Source organism: Dendrobates tinctorius, unplaced genomic scaffold (genome assembly GCF_039654945.1).
Source record: "Dendrobates tinctorius isolate UK_male_01 unplaced genomic scaffold, ASM3965494v1 ptg000102l, whole genome shotgun sequence".
In the NCBI taxonomy this organism is placed as follows: domain Eukaryota; kingdom Metazoa; phylum Chordata; class Amphibia; order Anura; family Dendrobatidae; genus Dendrobates; species Dendrobates tinctorius.
In genome coordinates, this window is record NW_027361770.1 from 33,832,485 (window position 1) to 33,851,970 (window position 19,486).

At 44.7% G+C, this 19,486-nt stretch overlaps 1 protein-coding gene across 2 annotated transcripts in view; it reads left to right on the top strand.

The window, feature by feature from the left end:
* Positions 1-19,486, top strand: part of LOC141099764 (NFX1-type zinc finger-containing protein 1-like) — a 229,075-nt gene that overhangs the window by 33,279 nt on the left and 176,310 nt on the right. The window contains exon 4 of one of the 2 annotated variants that reach the window (XM_073587800.1): positions 9,694-9,813. The exons of the other annotated variant lie outside the window; for it this stretch is intronic. Within the exon in view, the coding sequence (XP_073443901.1) occupies positions 9,694-9,813 (120 nt within the window). The remainder of the gene's footprint in view (positions 1-9,693; positions 9,814-19,486) is intronic. 2 annotated transcript variants of the gene reach the window in all.

The following is a 19,486-nucleotide window of genomic DNA, read 5'->3' on the forward strand; positions in this document are numbered from 1 at the left end:
GAAAGAATGGGGGATTTGATAATCTTTTGCTTTTATGTCACAGGTGTATTATGTTTGTATTTGTTTTTATGTTCGTTTGTTTTATGGCATGTTTATCTCTTATTAGTATTTCATTTTTAAGTTCAACTACTTCCTATCACCTGTTGTACATTGGGAGGCAGTAACTGGTGTCATATGTTAGGGTCACTATGTGTCCCCCCTAGGATGCACACAGAGGCGAATTGAGGCTGTGGAAGTGCATTGCAGTCACAGGCATAGCTGTTATTGCAATGCAAAATAAAAGTGTTGGTCTTGGGCAAGCTTTTGTCCAAGGCAGATTTAAGAAAACCAGTAAACCTCCTCTGGGATTTTAATTTTGAAATGAACTACAGGATGGTAGTGGGGCTGTCCGTTTCCTTCCCGGCCGGGTTTTCCATGTGGCCTACAGCCACAGGTTGCTTGTAAAACTCCCTGCAGCAGAGGGTTGGGTGTGTCAGTTTGGTCTTGCAAGCGTGCAGATCAGAAGGCTCTGTGTGAGGCAGCACAGGGCCGGAGGATATCGTGTGCTGTGTATTTCTGTGAGTTGGATATTAAAACACGTTTTGCTTTGAACTTTGCTGGGTACCTACCTCATCACTGCACAGTGTGGATGCCGCTGCACTGCTACATGTACAGTGGATGTCAGGGGCACGTATATGGAGCTCTGGAGTAAACGGTGGCTCCTTTTTGCACTTGCCAACAGCAATGATCTGAGCTGTTTCTGATTGCTGCTGTTTACCCACTTAAACTCCTCTGTTAATCACTGAAAGCAGCATTTAAGTGGTGTGATCTGAGGGGAAGGCACATTTTCTCTTCCAATGCCCTCCATAACATAATCGCAGGGTGCCAAGGGGTTACCATAGCAGTCAGTGGCCTACTGCCTCTATCTGTGCCTAAGCTCCATATGAAGTCGCTATTTTTACAATATTTTGCAATACTATAGGATCACAGGTTCAAGTCTCCTAAGGGGGGAGAGAAAAAAAGTGAAAAAGAAATTATTTAAAAAAAAAAAACCAAAACCTACAATTTCAGACCTATCCTATTTTTCCTATTCAGATAATTTAATAAAAATTACTGTGTCTTTAAAAGTCTGACCTTTCAACACTTAAAATGATTTAACTCAAACAGTAAATAGAATAAGGAAAAAAATAAAACTCCACAATTTATTTTCCACTTTGCATACCCCCCAAAAAATGAAATGAGAGATGAAAGTGCAAAACCCAAAAATACAATATTGACTGTAAATATATCCACACATGAATAGTTGAATAGATTGTACATTTTTCTTGTATCTATTTATTACTTATTTTTTATTTTTAGACTTTTTTGTTTAAAGGGTACCCTGAAAATAAGCTTATAATGGGGTTTCAGCTGCTGGAGTCATTAACTACAATATAATTTGCTGGAGAACCTGAGAAACTAGAGCTAAAAGGGGGACTCCAGGGAGATTAAAATGCATTTCAATCAACCTTCTGTATTAAACAATGAGAGCTGATATCCCTCTGTCTGTTCAAATATGTAACGTCATGTGATTTACTACTTCTCGCTGTGATGTCCTGTCTGCTGCTCCTCTGGGATGCTTGGACAGAGATCAGCCCCTTTGTCCCGCAAGGCTTATCACAATCTGTGTGTGGGTTTGATGTGTTCTCCCTCACTCTTGTTCTCCACTTTCTGGCCGAACGTTCATAGCTAGTATATGATATGTCATTTCCTTCTTCCTGCTTCTCCAGCTGAGTTTTCGAGACTACTCAGGTCTCTTCATCAGGCATTGACTAATACAAAATCTGAAGATTCACATATTTCTGTGTTATGATGCCCCCACAAGGTCTTAGGGGAAAATTCCTTAATCAATGTAAAAAGACATAAATCCATGTGACATTCTTTCCTGCTCTGAGTGTGTCAAAGGTTGTCATGAGTTTATATTCCCAGACCCTTCTGTCTCTCTGAAATTTTAAATTACCTTTCAATACAAGTAACCTCATGTCCATGGTGCTGTGATCAGGCATACAAAAATATTTTGCCACAGGTAGATCCATTCTTTCTTCTCTTATTGTGTGGCGATGAGAATTCATCCTTACTCTCAGTTTTTGATTGGTCTCCCCCACATACAGACCCCCAGTTGGACATTTAGTATAAATAATTAAGTACACATTAGATGTGATGCAGCTGAAAGTACCTGGGATCTTGTAGTCCTGGTGTGAATAGGAGATCTTTATCTTGTCCGTGGTAATTATAAATGGACAGGTTTCACATTTTTTATGGTTGCAAGGAAAGGTTCATGCAGCTGTTGGAGATGAAAGGGAGCTTGTGACAATGACGCTTCTTAGATGTGGGGGCTGCCTAAAATACAGTAGTGGGGGGGTTCTAGAAAAATGGATTGTAAACGGGTATCTTTTTGTAGTAAAGGTTGTAATTTCCATGCAGATCCCCTTAGCACTTCCAGATTTGGATTGTAGGTGACTACTAGAGGCACCCAATTATTTTCTTCTTTAGCCTTGTAATGTAGCAGGTCATTCCTTGACATTCTGGTGGCTCTTATAAATTTGTTTTAAATTGTTCTTGGATAGTAGCCCTGATTCAAAAAGGTCTTTCTGAGGCGACCAAGTTGTTCATCTCTATCCATGGGGTTGGAACAAATACGACTGTATCTGATGGCTTGGCTGTAGACAATAGAGTTTTTTAAGTGTTTTGGATGGAAACTGTCCCATTTAATGTGTGTTGGATGGTCGATTGGCTACTGATACAGGGATGTTTCTATTTTGTTGTTCATTAGCTTAATGATGGTGTCCAAAAAGTTAATTTCAGTGCTGGAGTAGTTGAGTGTTAAGTTGATGGTGGGATGAAATTGATTAAACTGTTCATGGAACATCTTTAGCTGTGGCTCAGACTCCGTCCAGATGATTAAAATTTCATCAATGAAGCGGTAGTAAGCCAGAGGCTTGAAGGGGCATGAGGACAAAAAGTTGCTTTCAAGCTTGGCCATGAAAAGATTTGCATATTGTGGAGTCATTTTACTTCCCATAGCTGTACCAGTCTCCTGTCAATATATCTTGTCAAATTCAAAGTAAATGTGGGTGAGGATGAAGTTTCACCACAGATTCAGCAAAAATGCCTGAGTCTAAAAGGCGGAGAAGCATGTAGAATGTCCCTATTCTTGGACTATCTGGTATCAGGTCATCGACACCTCCACCTGGATGCAATCCTCATTTAGATAAATATATAGACTTCTTCAGACATTTGATAAAATCCAAAATCATAGACAACAACAGGAGGCAAACATCCAACATCAGTGCCCAGGAGAGAAAGGCCATAGTCTTTGAAAACCAGCAAAGAAATCATTATTAAACCTGCTGACAATGGAGGTGCAATAGTCATGATGAATACGTCAGATTAAATGAAGGAAGCAAACAGATATCTTATGGACACACTCTACTACAGAAATTGGAGTCAGATCCTACACAGGGCTATTACAAGGAACTAAACAAGTTGGTATCATAGAATCATAGAATCGTAGAGTTGGAAGGGACCTCCTGGGCCATCTGGTCCAACCCCCTGCTCAAAGCAGGATTCGCTAAATCATCCCAGTCAGATGTCTGTCCAGCCTCTGTTTGAAGACTTCCATTGAAGGAGAACTCACCACTTCTCGTGGCAGCCTGTTCCACTCATTGATCACTGTAACTGTCAAAAAGTTTTTTCTAATATCTAATCTGTGTCTCCTCCCATTCAGTTTCATCCCATTGCTTCTAGTCTTTCCTTGTGCAAATGAGAATAAAGTTGATCCTTCTACAATGTGACAGCCCTTTAGATATTTGTAGACAGCTATTAAGTCTCCTCTCAGTCTTCTCTTTTGCAAACTAAACATTCCCAAATCCTGCAACCTTTCCTCATAAGACAGGGTTTGCAGACCGGTCACCATTCTGGTCGCTCTTTTCTGAACTTGCTCCAGTTTGTTGATGTCTTTTTTAAAATGTGGTGCCCAAAACTGGACACAATATTCCAGATGAGGTCTGACCAAAGAGGAGTAGAGGGAAATAATGACTTCACGTGATCTAGACTGTATGCTTCTGTTAATACATCCTAGAATTGCATTTGCCTTTTTTGCTGCTGCATCACACTGTTGACTCATATTCAGTCTGTGATCTATTAGTATACCCAAGTCTTTTTCACATGTGCTGTCACTTAGCCCTATTCCTCCCATTCTATATATGCTTTTTTCATTTTTATTGCCCAGATGTAGTACTTTGCATTTCTCCCTGTTAAAAACCATTCTGTTAGTTGCTGCCCACTTCTCCAGTTTATTTAAATCTTTTTGAATCCTCTCTCTCTCTTCTCTAGTATTAGCTATCCCTCCTAACTTTGTCTCATCAGCAAATTTAATCAGTTTACCCTCAATTCCTTCATCTAAATCGCTGATAAAGATGTTGAACAATACAGGGCCTAGGACAGAGCCCTGTGGTACCCCACTTGAGACATTCTTCCTACTGGATGTGCAGACATTTACGACCACTCTTTGGGTCCGATCACTAAGCCAGTTATGAATCCACCTAACAGTTGCCTTGTCCATTCCATACTTAGTCATTTTTTCAATAAGGATTGTATGAGAGACTTTGTCAAATGCTTTGCTGAAGTCAAGATACACTATATCTACAGCATTTCCTTGATCCACCCAATCAGTGATACCGTCATAGAAGGAAATTAAGTTAGTCTGACATGACTTATTAGTTACAAACCCATGCTGACTCTGTTTAATCACTTCATTCTTATCCAGGTATTGATATACATGTTGTTTAATAATTTGTTCAAAGATCTTTCCTGGTATAGAAGTCAGACTCACCGGCCTATATTTGCCTGGGTCCACCTTCTTCCCCTTTTTGAAGATAGGAACAACATTTGCTCTTCTCCAGTCTTCTGGCACTTCTCCTGTTCTCCAAGAATTTTCAAAGATTATGGAGAGGGGTTCAAAAATTTCTTCTGCTATCTCCTTCAGTACTCTGGGGTGTAATTCATCTGGACCTGGAGACTTGAATTCATTTGGGTTAGCTAAGTGTTTCCTCACTATCTTTCTGTTTATAGATATCCTGGATTCTTCTATTCCCTTAATAGGACAGTGAATAACAGTTGATGTTACATTTCCTTTCTGAGAGAAAACAGATGCAAAATAGGAATTTAAAAGTTCAGCCTTCTCAACATCCTGTCTTACCATTTCATCATTTTCATCCTGTAAAAATCCTATAGCATCTTTGACTTTTCTTTTACTTTTGACATATCCCATCTTGTCTGCCTGATTAATTCATAAGATTCGATGACCTGATAGCAGAGGTCATGCAGTTTAACTTTCATATTTCATGTTTTCAGGACCCTACCCCTCCACAAACATATAGATTTCAGTCTAAGAGAGGATTCGCAGGTTCCCATACACATGAATACTTTAGTCTAAGAGAGGTTTGGCTGTGTTGGGTCCTGGAAAATGAGAATTGCCTTAACATGGCTTCCAGGTACACATGAATTGGCCAATTTATGTGCTAAGCTTTCTCAATTTTTCATATTTCTAGTACAGTAATGCAGTTCAACTTTCACATTTCATGTTTGCAAGCTATGGCGCTACAAAGTGCTGCCTTATTTATTTGATTGTATATGAGTTGGTGACTCTACGTAAGCACCTGTTCACATCTAGTCTATGTTTGGATGTGACAGTCAGTTTTTAGAAATTTGTATTCATTAGCCTTCTGACTGAGCACTCTGCCTTTTAGCCTCAGGTGTTTTTAATCATAGCAAGACCCTAGCCCTCCACAAAGATATAGATTTCAGTCCAAGAGAGGATTCACAGGTTCCCATACACATGAAGACTTTAGTCTAAGAGAGGTTTGGCAGTGTTAGGTCCTGGAAAATGAGAATCACCTTAACTTGGCTTCCAGGTACGCATGAATTGGCCAATTTATGTGCTAAGCATTCTCAGTTTTTCATATTTCTAGTGCAGTAACGCAGTTCAACTTTCATATTCCATGTTTGCAAGCTATGGTGCTACAGAGTGTTGCCTTATTTATTTTACTGATACCAAGGAGTCAAAGAATAGGGACATTTTACATGCTTTCCAAAATCCACAAATCTGGAAATCCAGGAAGACCAATTATTTCATGTGTGGGCACCCTTACTGAGCAAGTATCTGGATGGGTAGAGGGTATTCTTAAACCACTGATAAAGGATACACCCAGCTACATTCAGGACACAACTGACCTATTGAATAAACTAGCAGGAATAGGTCCTCTACCAGATGGAACCGTCCTGGCCACCGTGGATGTGGAATCTTTGTACTCCAATATCCCACACCAGGATGAATTAAATGCCTGCAAATTCTTCATGGAAAACACAGGGTCTGATGCTGATTCTGTGGTGAAACTTATAAAATTCATCCTCACCCACAATTACTTTGAAATTGACAACAAGATAGATCTACAGAAGACTAGCACAGCTATGGGAAGTAAAATGGCTCCACAATATGCAAATCTTTTCATGGCCAAGCTTGAAAGCAACTTTTTGTCCTCATGTCCCATCAGGCCTCAGGCCTACTACCACTTCATTGATGATATTTTAATTATCTGGATGGAGTTTGAGCCATAGCTAAAGACGTTCCATGAACAGTTTAATCAATTTCATCCCACCATCAACTTAACACTCAACTACTCCAGCAATGAAATTAACTTTTTGGACACCATCTTTAAGCTAAAGAACAATGAAATAGAGGCATCCCTGTATCGGAAGCCAATAGACCATCCAACATAACTCAAATGGGACAGTTTCCATCCAAAACACTTAAAGGGAATCTGTCACCCATATTTAGTGATATCATGTAAAGATATCACCCAATTGTGCGTCCCATAAGGATTCTATTAGGATTTTTTATTCCCCCCCGACCCCGCACCTTTGAGGCATAAATACCTTTTTTATCTTGTTGGGGATGTATCCAAATCGCCGCTGTCTGGTCCGATGGGCGTGGCTTAGTTGCCATCTTTCCCCCCTCCTCGGCTTGCTGCATGTAATCTTCATCTGTGAATATCACAGATAACGTTGGTTTCTGCTCTTGTGCATTGTAAAGACCTCCGGTGCCTGCGCAGTATGCTTTGCCCAACTGTGGGCGAAGCATCTAATCGCTACTGCGCATGCGCCGGTATTTTCCAACGTGGTCCATGCCCCGGAAGTCTTCACATGCAGGACACACTTCCGAGGCTTAGCGCGCATTGGAAAATACCGGCGCATGCGCAGTAGCAATTATGTGCTTCGCCCACAGTTGGGCAAAGCATACTGCGCAGGCGCCGGAGGCCTATACAATGCGCAAGCACGGAAACCAACGTTATCTGTGATATTCACAGATGAAGATTACGTGCAGCAAGCCGAGGAGCGGGGAGAAAGAAGGCGACTAAGCCACGCCCATCAGACCGGACCGCAGTGATTTGCATACATCCCCAACAAGATAAAAAAGGTATTTATGCCTCAAAGGTGCTGGGTCAGGGGGAATAAAAAATCCTAATAGAATCCTTATGGGACGCACAATTGGGTGATATCTTTACATGATATCACTAAATATGGGTGACAGATTCCCTTTAAAAAAATCTATTGTCTACAGCCAAGCCATCAGATACAGTCGTATTTGTTCCAACCCCATGGATAAAGATGAACACCTTGGTTGCCTCAGAAAGACCTTTTTGAATCAGGGCTACCATCCAAGAACAATTCAAAACCAAATTACAAGAGCCACCAGAATGTCAAGGAATCACCTGCTACAGTACATTGCAAAGATAAAGAAGAAAATAATTGGGTGCCTGTAGTAGTCACCTACAATCCAAATCTGGAAGTGCTAAGGGGATCTGCATGGAAATAACAACCTTTGCAACAAAAAGATGCCCGATTACAATCCATTATTCCAGACCCCCCACTATTGTGTTTTAGGCTGCCCCCACATCTAAGAAGCATCATTGTCACAAGCTCACTGTCATCTCCAACAGCTGCAGTAATCTTTCCTTACAACCATAAAAAATATGAAACCTGTCTATTTATAATTACCAAGGACAAGATAAAGATCCCCAATTCACACCAGAACTATAAGATCCCAGGAACTTTCAGCTGCATCACATCTAATGTGGTGTACTTAATTATTTGTACTAAATGTCCAACTGTGGGTCTGTATGTGGGGGAGACCGGGCAAAAACTGAGAACAAGGACGCATTCTCATTGCCACACAATAAGAGAAGAAAGAATGGATCTACCTGTGGCAAAACATTTTTGTGTGTCTGATCATAGCACCATGGACATGAGGTTACTTGTATTGAAATGTAATTTCAACTCTCAGAGAGACAGAAGGGTCTGGGAATATAAACTCATGATGACATTTGACACACTCAGAGCAGGAATGAATATGTCGCATGGATTTATGTATTTTTACATTGATTAAGGAATTTGCGCCTAAGACCTTGTGGAGGCATCATAACACAGAACCAGACCCCAATCAGAGGACTATAAAACTTTCATACTCCTTATCTATGAACTGTTCCAATATTTATGGCCATAACTGTCCATCACTCTCCCATATATGATAGTTCTGCTTCACATCACTTGTCTTATCTATTGCATTGTTTCTGTGCTGTGCTGTGCATAAATATGTGAATCTTCAGATTTTGTATTAGTCAATGCCTGATGAAGAGACCTGAGTAGTCTCGAAAACTCAGCTGGAGAAGCAGGAAGAAGGAAATGACATATCACATACTAGCTATGAACGTGCTGTCAGAAAGTGGAGAACAAGAGTGAGGGAGAACACATCAAACCCCCACACAGACTGTGATAAGCCTTGCGGGACTTGTGTTGTGCATAAATATTTGATCCTTCAGATTTTTTATTAGTCAATGCATTGTTGAAGAGACCTGAGTAGTCTCGAAAGCTTGCAATTTGTTACCATCTTTTCATTTAGCTTTTAAAAGGTATCAGCCACTGAGAACTCAATTCTGAATATTTTGCTTCTCCAACTCTCACTCCTCACTTCATGACAAGTCATGTACAAGCTGCAAAACCAATTGAAGGCAGCGCTCCTTAGGAAGTTTCATATATATGTTCTTTAGTCCTTCATATAACATCAACATCTTTTCGACCTTTGTGGTCTTTTTCAAGCTGTTTCAGGGTTTGCAGCTAACTCTCCAATAAAAAGTGATTCAGGTGAAGCCCTTGATGGAAAAATCAGAATGAGGCAGACGGAGTCACTTTGGATTCTATTTGGCCATTTTTCTGGTGATGTGTGTCTTTTTAGGGGTTGACAAAAACAAGGTCAATCATGGTTTTGTGCATGCCCCCCATCCACACACACAAAAGGGACACTGCTAGAACAAAAGCTAAATGGTACCCAAATGACTTAATTTGTTTCATTAGAGTGAATGGTTCCATCGTGAAAGAGAAAAGAAGGCCGTTAGAACGCAACTGCAACTATGAAAGTCATATACACAAATGGCAACCACTTGAGCAGACAACAGAGCAGAATCCTGACTTTGTGCATCATGCACAATCTGTAGCCACCAAAAGTGATTACAGAAATTTAGCTGGAGCCTGGAAAATACCCTTTTATTTGCTAATAATAGTGTTGTTAATGATAATCTTACAATGTTCTAAACTTGAGTATATTCAACTTATTTGTAGACAATTTTGAAACTGATAATACCAAACGAAATGAAAAATGTGGGTATCGACCAACAAGAGATAGCGCTGATAGGAGAGAATTGCCAGATGCAAACTCTATTGACAACTGGAGAAGTACAGGTAACTCAGATATATTAAAATCTGGAATAACAAATATGGTTATTAAGCTTTGTTCACCCAGTCCAGTTTTTGTGATTTTCTTTTAACGGGAATTTTTTCAGCAGGTTTTATACTATATAATGTGAGAACACCACGATGTAGAGGAAGAGAGTCTTAGTCCAGTGATATGTCACATACTAGGTGGTATTTTGCTGTTTCAGTACAATCAGTGTTTTATCAGCAAGAAATTATCATTAGAGGAAAACTGTCTTGTGACTGCTAGTCCAACTATGCCTTCAGCAGTGATTTGCAGGTCTCTGTCACTCTGCTATTTACATAGAGAGCTGTGGTCTGTGTGCTAGAACTCCAATAGAGAAAACTGTGAATATCATAACTGCTGCACATAGTAAACTAATGACATGTACACACTACCCAGCACGTGATGTGGGTGTGACTGCAAGGGTTAATTTATCTCGTCTCACTCAATCCAGCACTCAGGCTCTGTTACAGGCTATTAAGTGAGCATAAATCACACCACCAATACAGATTACACATCCTGGATATGTAACATGCTGCCACCATTCCTTCAACACACAGTGTGATGAATCCCCCCCCGAAATATGTTACTGTCAGACAATTAAAAGAAAGCCACACCCGCTCTCTTTAAGGCTATGGATTATTTAGAGCCGGGGTCTCAAACTCGGCAGAGTAAATGGGCCGCACACAAAAAAAAATTTAAGCTGGCGGGGCACATTCCTTTGAAACTTAATACAGTCGCAATTGATAGCGGTATCAAAGGGGTTAAATGACCGCGATCGGTGCTAATACAGATCGTGGCCGTTCAAATAGGTTATCAGCTGCGATGTACAGCTTACCTCAGCGGATGATAGTGTCGGCTATGCATGTGAGCCGGCTCTATCATCTCACTGTACACGCACAGCCACAGTCACCTGCAAAATCCAGCAATGGGGGGAAAGTCACGCCTCTGCTCTCTGCGCGCTGGCGTGATGTCATTACACAGCGCCAGATGGATGTCATCATGCAGGGCCACAGCCACTACAGAGCGGCGCACTCCTCCTCTCTTCTAGCGTGAGCAGTGGTGTAACTACAAAGTTATGGGCCCTGGTGCAAACTTTCAAATGGGGCCCACCCCATGCCAAAATACACACACATCTCCGCTCAGCTCCGTACACACAGGGCTCCGCTCCCTACACCTCGGTCCTTGTACACATGCGGCTCCGCTCTGTACACCTCGTACACACGCGGCTTCACTCCGTACACCTCGTACACACGCGGCTCCGCTCCGTACACCTCGTACACACACGGCTCCACTCTGTACACCTCGTACACATGCGGCTCTGCTCCATACACCTCGGTCTTCGTACACACACGGCTCCGCTCCGTACACCTTGTACAAACACGGCTCCTCTCCGTACACCTCATACACACATCTCTGCTACATCCACCCTGTAAACCCCTCCTGACCCCACACAGAAACTTACCCAGCCAGCACCATGACAACCACAGCAGAGTTCAGCATACACTGAGGCCCCTGATCATGTGACCCCCCTGACTCCTCCCCCTCCTGTGACCTCAGCACAGGTCCTGTGCACACAGAACACACAGCCATCGCGCGCTCCTGGATGGCTGCGTGCCTTCCCCCTTCTACTTGCCTCAGGGGGTGAGACATGTGGTGCACCGCGGGCCGCAGATGACTGCCTCAGGGACAACATGCGGTCCGCATGTTTGAGACCTCTAATTTAGAGCATACAAGCATCAGACTAATTAAAGATTTTAACCTTTAATGTAAACATTTATAGTGCTTCTGTAAGGGTGTGCAGGTGGCTGGTTTCGGCCCTGCACCTCGATGCATATCTGCTGGATCAAACCAGGTGCGCTGTGGATGTTTACTAATGTGCTTATGTGTATATGTCATTTATAGTATACGTTTACATGTGATGTAATGTTTATATACCTGTATTGTGTTAGGGACTAAGGTAGGGACAGTTAACAACATAGTTAGGCCTAATGTTTAGCATAGTCTGAGGTTATATGAAGTATTGTTAGGCGTCAGGTTCCGGGCACTGCACAGCGGGAATCCCGAGCCTTGCCATCCTCTGTCTCCCATTCCTCTCCGGCCGCAGTGGAGCCTGCTCAGCAGACTCCACGATCCCGGTGTTCAGCCCACACCAGCATTGTGGGTTCAGTTGCTGCTGCCACCTCTGGTCCAGTTATGGCAATGAAGCCTGGCCAGCAGCAAAAGACTCCAGAGTCTAAGTCCTTCCTTCGGTCCACTGGGCATGCTCATGAGATGATCTCCCATTGGGTATCAGGAGTCATATGCTCAGGTCCTTCTCCAGTTCTGATTGGTCCATCAGGAGGATCAGGAAGGTCCCGGAAGGGCACGGCTATAAAAGGTTCGTATGTCCGCCCCGCTATGCGCTATGATAGACTCTGAGGCTATAGTACTTAGTGTATGTGTGATGATGGATGAATGAGCCTGGTGACTGACACATTATAATTCCCCTTCCTTGGATATTACGCATGTGTTAGGGTTAGGAATTGGAGTCAGCATAGCAGCTCTGACACTGCATAGCTCCGCAGTGTTCCTCATCGTCTTCCTCTTGCGCCTTGGGCGTCAGCCAGTACCGGCCTTCTGGACCACTGCTACCGCAGCATCCGCCAAAGTAATGCCGTGCACCTTAGGAGCGCTTTCCAGCTCAGTTGTTAGGCTGGTTAGTGGCATCCGTCAGGGCGGACAGTGCACCCGCACTACGCAGTGGTTCACACTACCGTGACCTGTGACGCTAACAGGTTGCGGTTGTTCACCGGCTGGCACGTACCTCGTGAAGTAACGGGGTTCGTGCCTGTTCGCACCGGGTGGGTGTTTTCCCACCGGTGTCTGGCTCTCTCCTACACGCCTTCTCCCTATTGTTTTAGCTGCAGTTGGTCACCTCTGCACGGTGGGCTCTGGGCTGCGAACGCACCTTATATATTATTTCATCTTTATTATTTGGTGTGTTCCACCAGCCCATAACAAGTATAGTGCAGTGGGGGCACTACAGGGGCAGAGATGTAGATTTAGATGTAAGATAAGATAGTTAACTGGTTTTAGCCAGAGTAGTAATAGTTAAATGTTTAACCCAATAGGAAGCTAGCTAGTGGGAGGAGTTAGTTCTGAGGAAACAGGATTGTTCTAGAAAGAGTTGTGATGTAAAGAGTGAACAGAAGCAGTGCCAGAGGGGGAGACACAAGGAAGTGTAGGCTCGGGTTACAGAAAAGGTGGAAACTGTCGACAGGAAACAAGTGGGACTGGGCAGCCTGAGGGAACAAATGGCGAGGCTTTTGGGCAACTCCCGAGATGTTTCTGAATGGAAGAGGAACGGTGAACCCCTGGAAGAAGCGGGACCATCATCTCAGTTAGCTGGAAACAAGATCTTGTGCCAGAAGACAGTATTAGGGAGAGTCTAGAGAAGGAAATTTCTGTGTCATGTGGAAAATACTGGACTGTAGCTGCTGCAAGTTTGAACGAATTAAGTAAAGTGTTGCAAAAAATGAACAGAGACTCTGACAATAATTGTGTGTGTGTGAGAAGAAAAGGAACCCTGTCTTCTGAGGAGAATGCTGGCCCTCAGGTGGGTGAAACCACTAACACACAAAGTACATTACAAAATGGACATTCTGATTTTACAGTAGCAGAGCGTCAGGATGTGGAAGAGTTAAAGCCCCTCTCCATGACTGATACCCTGGCCCCCGTTACACTTACAATAAAAAATATAAAACTGTTAAAAATATTATGACACACAAATGTGCAAAAAACAGTTATAAATTAAAAAGAGAGAAATAACAGAAATACCTAAACGTTTCCGTCTACAGTTAACTCCTGTTTCCTTGAGGGAAGGAGAACTGAATTATGGATCACGAAGAGCAGACACTGATCCCCACATGGGAACAACTTTCCTATTGTGTCACCCGTCTTTATATGCCTGGTCCTGGGCTCCTATTTCCAGGACGGCCTCGATTGGACTATTTAAAAATTGCTGTTTGTGAATGGATGGTTAGGCTAATTTAGGAGCCCAGGACATTGCATTTAGTGATATCCTGTGTCTCTAGCTACAGTACATAGGAAATATTCAGGTTGGTTGTAATCACCATCTTCCCACACTTTGAAGCTTGATTCAATAGACCGATATGTCACGATTCACACCTCTCAGTATTCTTGTAGGGGACCCCCTATGGTTCTGAGATTATGCAATACTGGTAATTTCAGTTTGTTCTTTTGTCAACTAAATATAAGTCTACTGCTGTTATTTATTTCCCTACAATTATATTTTTCCTTCACATTAAGTCTGCTGATCAATTCCTTTTAATCAAATATCGGGCAAGATTTAAAATATAAGAAAATTCGTATAAAATAAATTGTATCATGTTTAGTGTGTTCAACTATAATAAACTTATTCTCCCCCATGAGCACTACATTTAGAAATTTATCGCTCCCTCTACGTCAGCCTCTTTGGCATGAAAACGTCCCAAAGTTTTGTCACAGCAATTAGTTTTTTTACATCGGCCTTCTTTCTTAAACATGGGTAGGGTTTAGAGTTGAGCGAAACGGGTCGAACAATTTCAAAAGTCGCCGACTTTTGGCAAAGTCGGGTTTCATGAAACGAAACCCGACCCTAGGATGAGGTCGGCCACGAGGTCGGCGACTTACGCGCCAAAGTCGCGTTTCAAAAGTTTGTTTAGCGCTCTTTTTCAGCCAATCAGGATCCACGGACACTGTGGGCAACGTGATGACATAGGCAGGGGCCACCACCATCTTTCAGAAGGGCATGCAAGTGATTGGCTTGCTTTGGTGGGTGTCACAGGGGTTATAAAAGGGCGTGCACGCCGACCGCCATCTTACTTCTGCCGATCTTAGCATAGGGAGAGGTTGCTAATTCTGTAGGGAGAGCGTTAGTGTGGCGTCTGCCTGCGGTATGGACTGCAGCCAGACAGCACCCCGAGAAACACTGATACCCTTTACCCCTATACAGGGATCTGGATTTATAGCAGAGCCCAGGAGGCGCTGTCTGAATAGGAGCAATGACCAGAGCAGGACGGTCGCCAGAAAGGTGTTCCAATACAGGACACAGAGGCAATGATATCCGAGACTAAACCAGTCAGGCAGAAATGGTATAAAAACAGTAGACAGTAGCAGAGTCAGATTCCAGGCCGAAGCCAGGGTCATAAACCAGGAGGGCAGCAGAGGTACAAAGTCGTTAGGCAGAAGCAGAGTCAGAATCCAGGCCAAAGTAAGAGTCATAAACCAGGAGGGCAGCAGAGGTACAAAGTCGTTAGGCAGAAGCAGAGTCAGAATCCAGGCCAAAGTAAGAGTCATAAACCAGGAGGGCAGCAGAGGTACAAAGTCGTTAGGCAGAAGCAGAGTCAGAATCCAGGCCAAAGTAAGAGTCATAAACCAGGAGGGCAGCAGAGGTACAAAGTCGTTAGGCAGAAGCAGAGTCAGAAGTCCAGGCAAAAGTCAGAGTCAGTCAAACAGCAATTCACACAGTAACATGCAGGGGAACCAAGAATATATCCGGCGGCCTGCAAGAGCAGTCCCAAGGTATTTGAGGGATCAGGTCATCCCTTACAGGCCCGTGGCCTGATGATGTCATCCGGACCGCCCCAGGACCATTCTGGATGGTAATGCACCAGCCCCTTCATGACTGACCGAGGAGCGAAGCCTGCGTCCAGCGGACGCCTGCGCAGGAGCCTCATGGCTATCGCCGCCATCACTCGGGGTTGAAGCACAACGCCTCCCAGAGACCAAGGCCGAGACTGCAGGCCATGGGTCAGACGGTGATAGGACAGTCCGGGGCCTCCTAGTGGTCGAGGCTGGGACAGCAGGCCCTGAGTCTGACGGTAATGTGATAGTCCGGCACCTGCTACTGGCCGAGGCTGGGACAGCAGGCCCTGAGTCTGACGGTGATGTGATAGTCCGGCGCCTCCTACTGGCCGAGGCCGGGACAGCAGGCCCTGAGTCTGGCGGTGCCGTGACAGTACCCCCCCCTCCAAGAGGGGCCTCCGGACCCTCAAAACCCGGTTTGTCAGGGTGGAGGAGGTGAAACTTCCTAATCAACCGCTTTGCACGAATGTCACTAGCGGGGACCCAGGACCTCTCCTCTGGGCCGTAGCCCTTCCAATGCACCAAATATTGTACCGAGTTTCTCACTAGACAGGAATCAAATATGCCCTGGACCTCGTACTCCAAGGCGCCCTTGACCAAAACTGGAGGAGGAGGGGACCGGACGGGACGATTTGGGGAGCGGTATACCTTGAGGAGGGACTTATGAAAAACGTTAGGAATTTTAAAAGACTGCGGGAGCTTTAACCGAAACGCTACCGGGTTAATTACCTCTAATATTTCATATGGGCCGATGAACCTGGGACCCAGTTTGGCCGACGGTACCTTAAGTTTGATGTTTCTTGTAGAGAGCCAAACCTTGTCACCATCTCCCAGGTGCGGCCCCTGGGATCATCGTCTATTAGCTGCCGAAGTCTGTCTAATCTGAGCCCCTTTTAAATTAGAGTTTACTTCGGACCAAATAGTCTTTAGACGATGTATATTTTGCTCAACCCCTGGGATTTCCGACATCTTGGCCGAAAATGATCCAAAGCGCGGATGTAGTCCAAGGTTACAGAAGAAGGGGGTGGTCTTGATGGAGTCTTGGTATCTATTATTGAGAGCGAACTCTGCCAATGGCAAATGTTCCACCCAATCTGACTGATGTGCTGAGACATAGCAGCGGAGGTATTGCTCCAGCGTTTGATTGGCACGCTCAGTTTGACCATTCGTCTCGGGATGGTATGCCGAGGAAAAGGACAACTCAACACCAATACGTCTACAGAACGCCCTCCAGAACTTCGAGACGAACTGGGTACCCCTGTCGGATACGATATTTGCCGGAACACCGTGCAAACGTACAACGTGAAGAACAAACAACTTACTTAAGGTTTCAGAGTTGGGTAAGCCGGACAGGGGAACAAAGTGAGACTGTTTACTGAACCTGTCCACCACCACCCAAATACAAGTTTTCCCCTCAGAGGGTGGCAGGTCTGTAATGAAGTCCATGGAGATGTGGGTCCATGGACTTTCAGGGGTGGGCAAGGGCTGAAGCCAGCCGGCAGGACGGATATGGGGGGACTTGGCGCGGGCACAGACTTCACACGCTGAGACGTACTCCTTACAGTCCTTGGCCACCGTTGGCCACCAAAAGTTCCTGGTTACCAGCCTAGTGGTATTATTGAGACCAGGGTGGCCTGCCAGGAAGGAGTCGTGAGATTCTTTTAACACTCGTAAGCGAAAGGTAGCTGGAACGAATAATTTTTTGGGGGGCGTAGTGTCAGGAGCTTGTTCTGATGACCTACGGATCTCCTCCAGAAGGTCCAGAGATACTGCCGACACGACAATGCCATTAGCCAATATGGGGGCTGGTTCATAGTCCTCGGTGTGTGTGTGACAAAAGCTGCGGGAGAGGGCATCTGCCCTCACATTTTTGGTTCCGGGGCGAAAGGTGATTAAAAAATCGAACCTGGAGAAAAACAAGGCCCACCTGGCCTGCCTAGGGTTTAGTCTTTTAGCCGACTCTAGGTAGGTTAGGTTTTTGTGATCGGTAATAACAGTAACTTTGTGTTTGGCGCCTTCGAGGAAGTGGCGCCATTCCTCGAAGGCCCACTTGATGGCCAATAATTCTCGGTTTCCAATGTCATAGTTTCTCTCTGTGGCAGAGAATTTGCGGGAGAAAAAGGCACATGGGCGAAGCTGAGTGAGGGCTGCAGTGCCTTGTGAGAGCACTGCTCCCACTCCGACTTCGGAGGCATCTACTTCCACAATAAACGGGTGGTCCAAGTTAGGTTGAATCAACACCGGGTTAGCCACGAAGCACTCTTTTAGTGTGGAAAAAGCCCTGGTTGCCTCAGGATTCCAATTAGTCACGTCCGCCCCTTTCCGGGTAAGGTCCGTGAGTGGCTTGGCAATCTCTGAGAATTCCCTGATGAACTTGCGATAATAATTCGCAAATCCCAAAAATCGCTGTAGTTCTTTCAGCGATTTGGGTTGTACCCAATCCTTAATGGGTTGAATCTTGGCAGGATCCATACGGAACCCCTTGCCTGAGACCATGTATCCTAAGAACTGCACCTCTTCGGCAAAAAAAACACATTTCTCAAATTTCGCGAACAAAGAGTTTTCGCGCAGTCGCTGCAGTACTGAACGGACGTGTTGAGCATGTGTCACAGGGTCAGCAGAATAAATCAAAATGTCGTCCAGATATACGACGACATACACCCCACAAATATCTCTGAAAATATCATTGACGAAGTGCTGAAATACTGCAGGAGCGTTACTGAGTCCGAAGGGCATTACCAGGTACTCAAAATGGCCAAGGGGTGTATTAAAGGCCGTTTTCCATTCGTCCCCATCTCTTATGCGGACCAGGTTATATGCCCCCCGGAGGTCGAGCTTAGTAAACCAGCGAGCTCCCAGTAACTGATTAAACAGATCAGGAATGAGTGGCAGCGGGTATTGATTTTTTACGGTTATGGCGTTCAGCTCACGGTAGTCAATGCATGGTCTAAGTCCACCATCTTTTTTCTCTACAAAGAAAAACCCAGCTCCTACAGGTGAGGTGGAAGGTCTAATGAAGCCTTTTCGAAGGCTATCTGCTATGTATTCCTTCATGGCTACACGCTCAGGACCAGAGAGGTTGAATATTCTCCCCTTAGGGAGACGGGCACCAGGGACCAATTCAATAGGACAATCGTATTCTCTGTGAGGAGGTAGTTTCTCCGACTCCACTATAGAGAAAACATCTTCATAATCCCTAAACGCATAGGGAATAGAAGGTGTTTTAATTTTAATCTGGTTTACTGAAAAAGACATACAGTTACTCTGACACTGTGGACTCCAGCGTACAACGTCACCTATGCGCCAGTCAATAACCGGATTATGTTGGTACAACCATGGCATGCCTAACACAACTGGATCAGATAAATTGTATATAACAAAAAAGGACATTTGCTCGTTATGTAATGTCCCCACTGACATAGAAATTTCGGCAGTAACGAATTCCACGCCTCCTTGGAATATAGAAGTACCATTAATCGCAGTAGTCTGAATAGGCGCTTTAAGCCTTGACAGGGGTACACCAAGGCGCTTAGCAAATAAAAAATCCATAAGGTTGCCGGCAGCACCACAATCCACATAAGCCTTCACACACAGACGTTTCTTAGAAAAAGAAAGGGAAACTGGTAACAACAGTTTGGCCGCATTTGCGGGCAATACCTGACCCCCAGACAGGGGTGGATTAAGGGTAGCCAGGGCCCGGGGCAGTTCAGACTCTGTGGGCCCCCCTCGTCACGTGACGGGGGTCACGAATCGTAGAGCCACACTCTACGTAGAGAATAATGGAGCCTCCAGCACCGACCTCCACCCGCAGAGCCGCACTCCACATAGAGAATAATGGAGCCTCCGGCACCGACCTCCACCTGCAGAGCCGCACTCCACATAGAGAATAATGGAGCCTCCAGCACCGACCTCCACCCGCAGAGCCGCACTCCACCTAGAGAATAATGGGGCCTCCAGCACCGACCTCCACCCGCAGAGCCGCACTCCACATAGAGAATAATGGAGCCTCCAGCACCGACCTCCACCCGC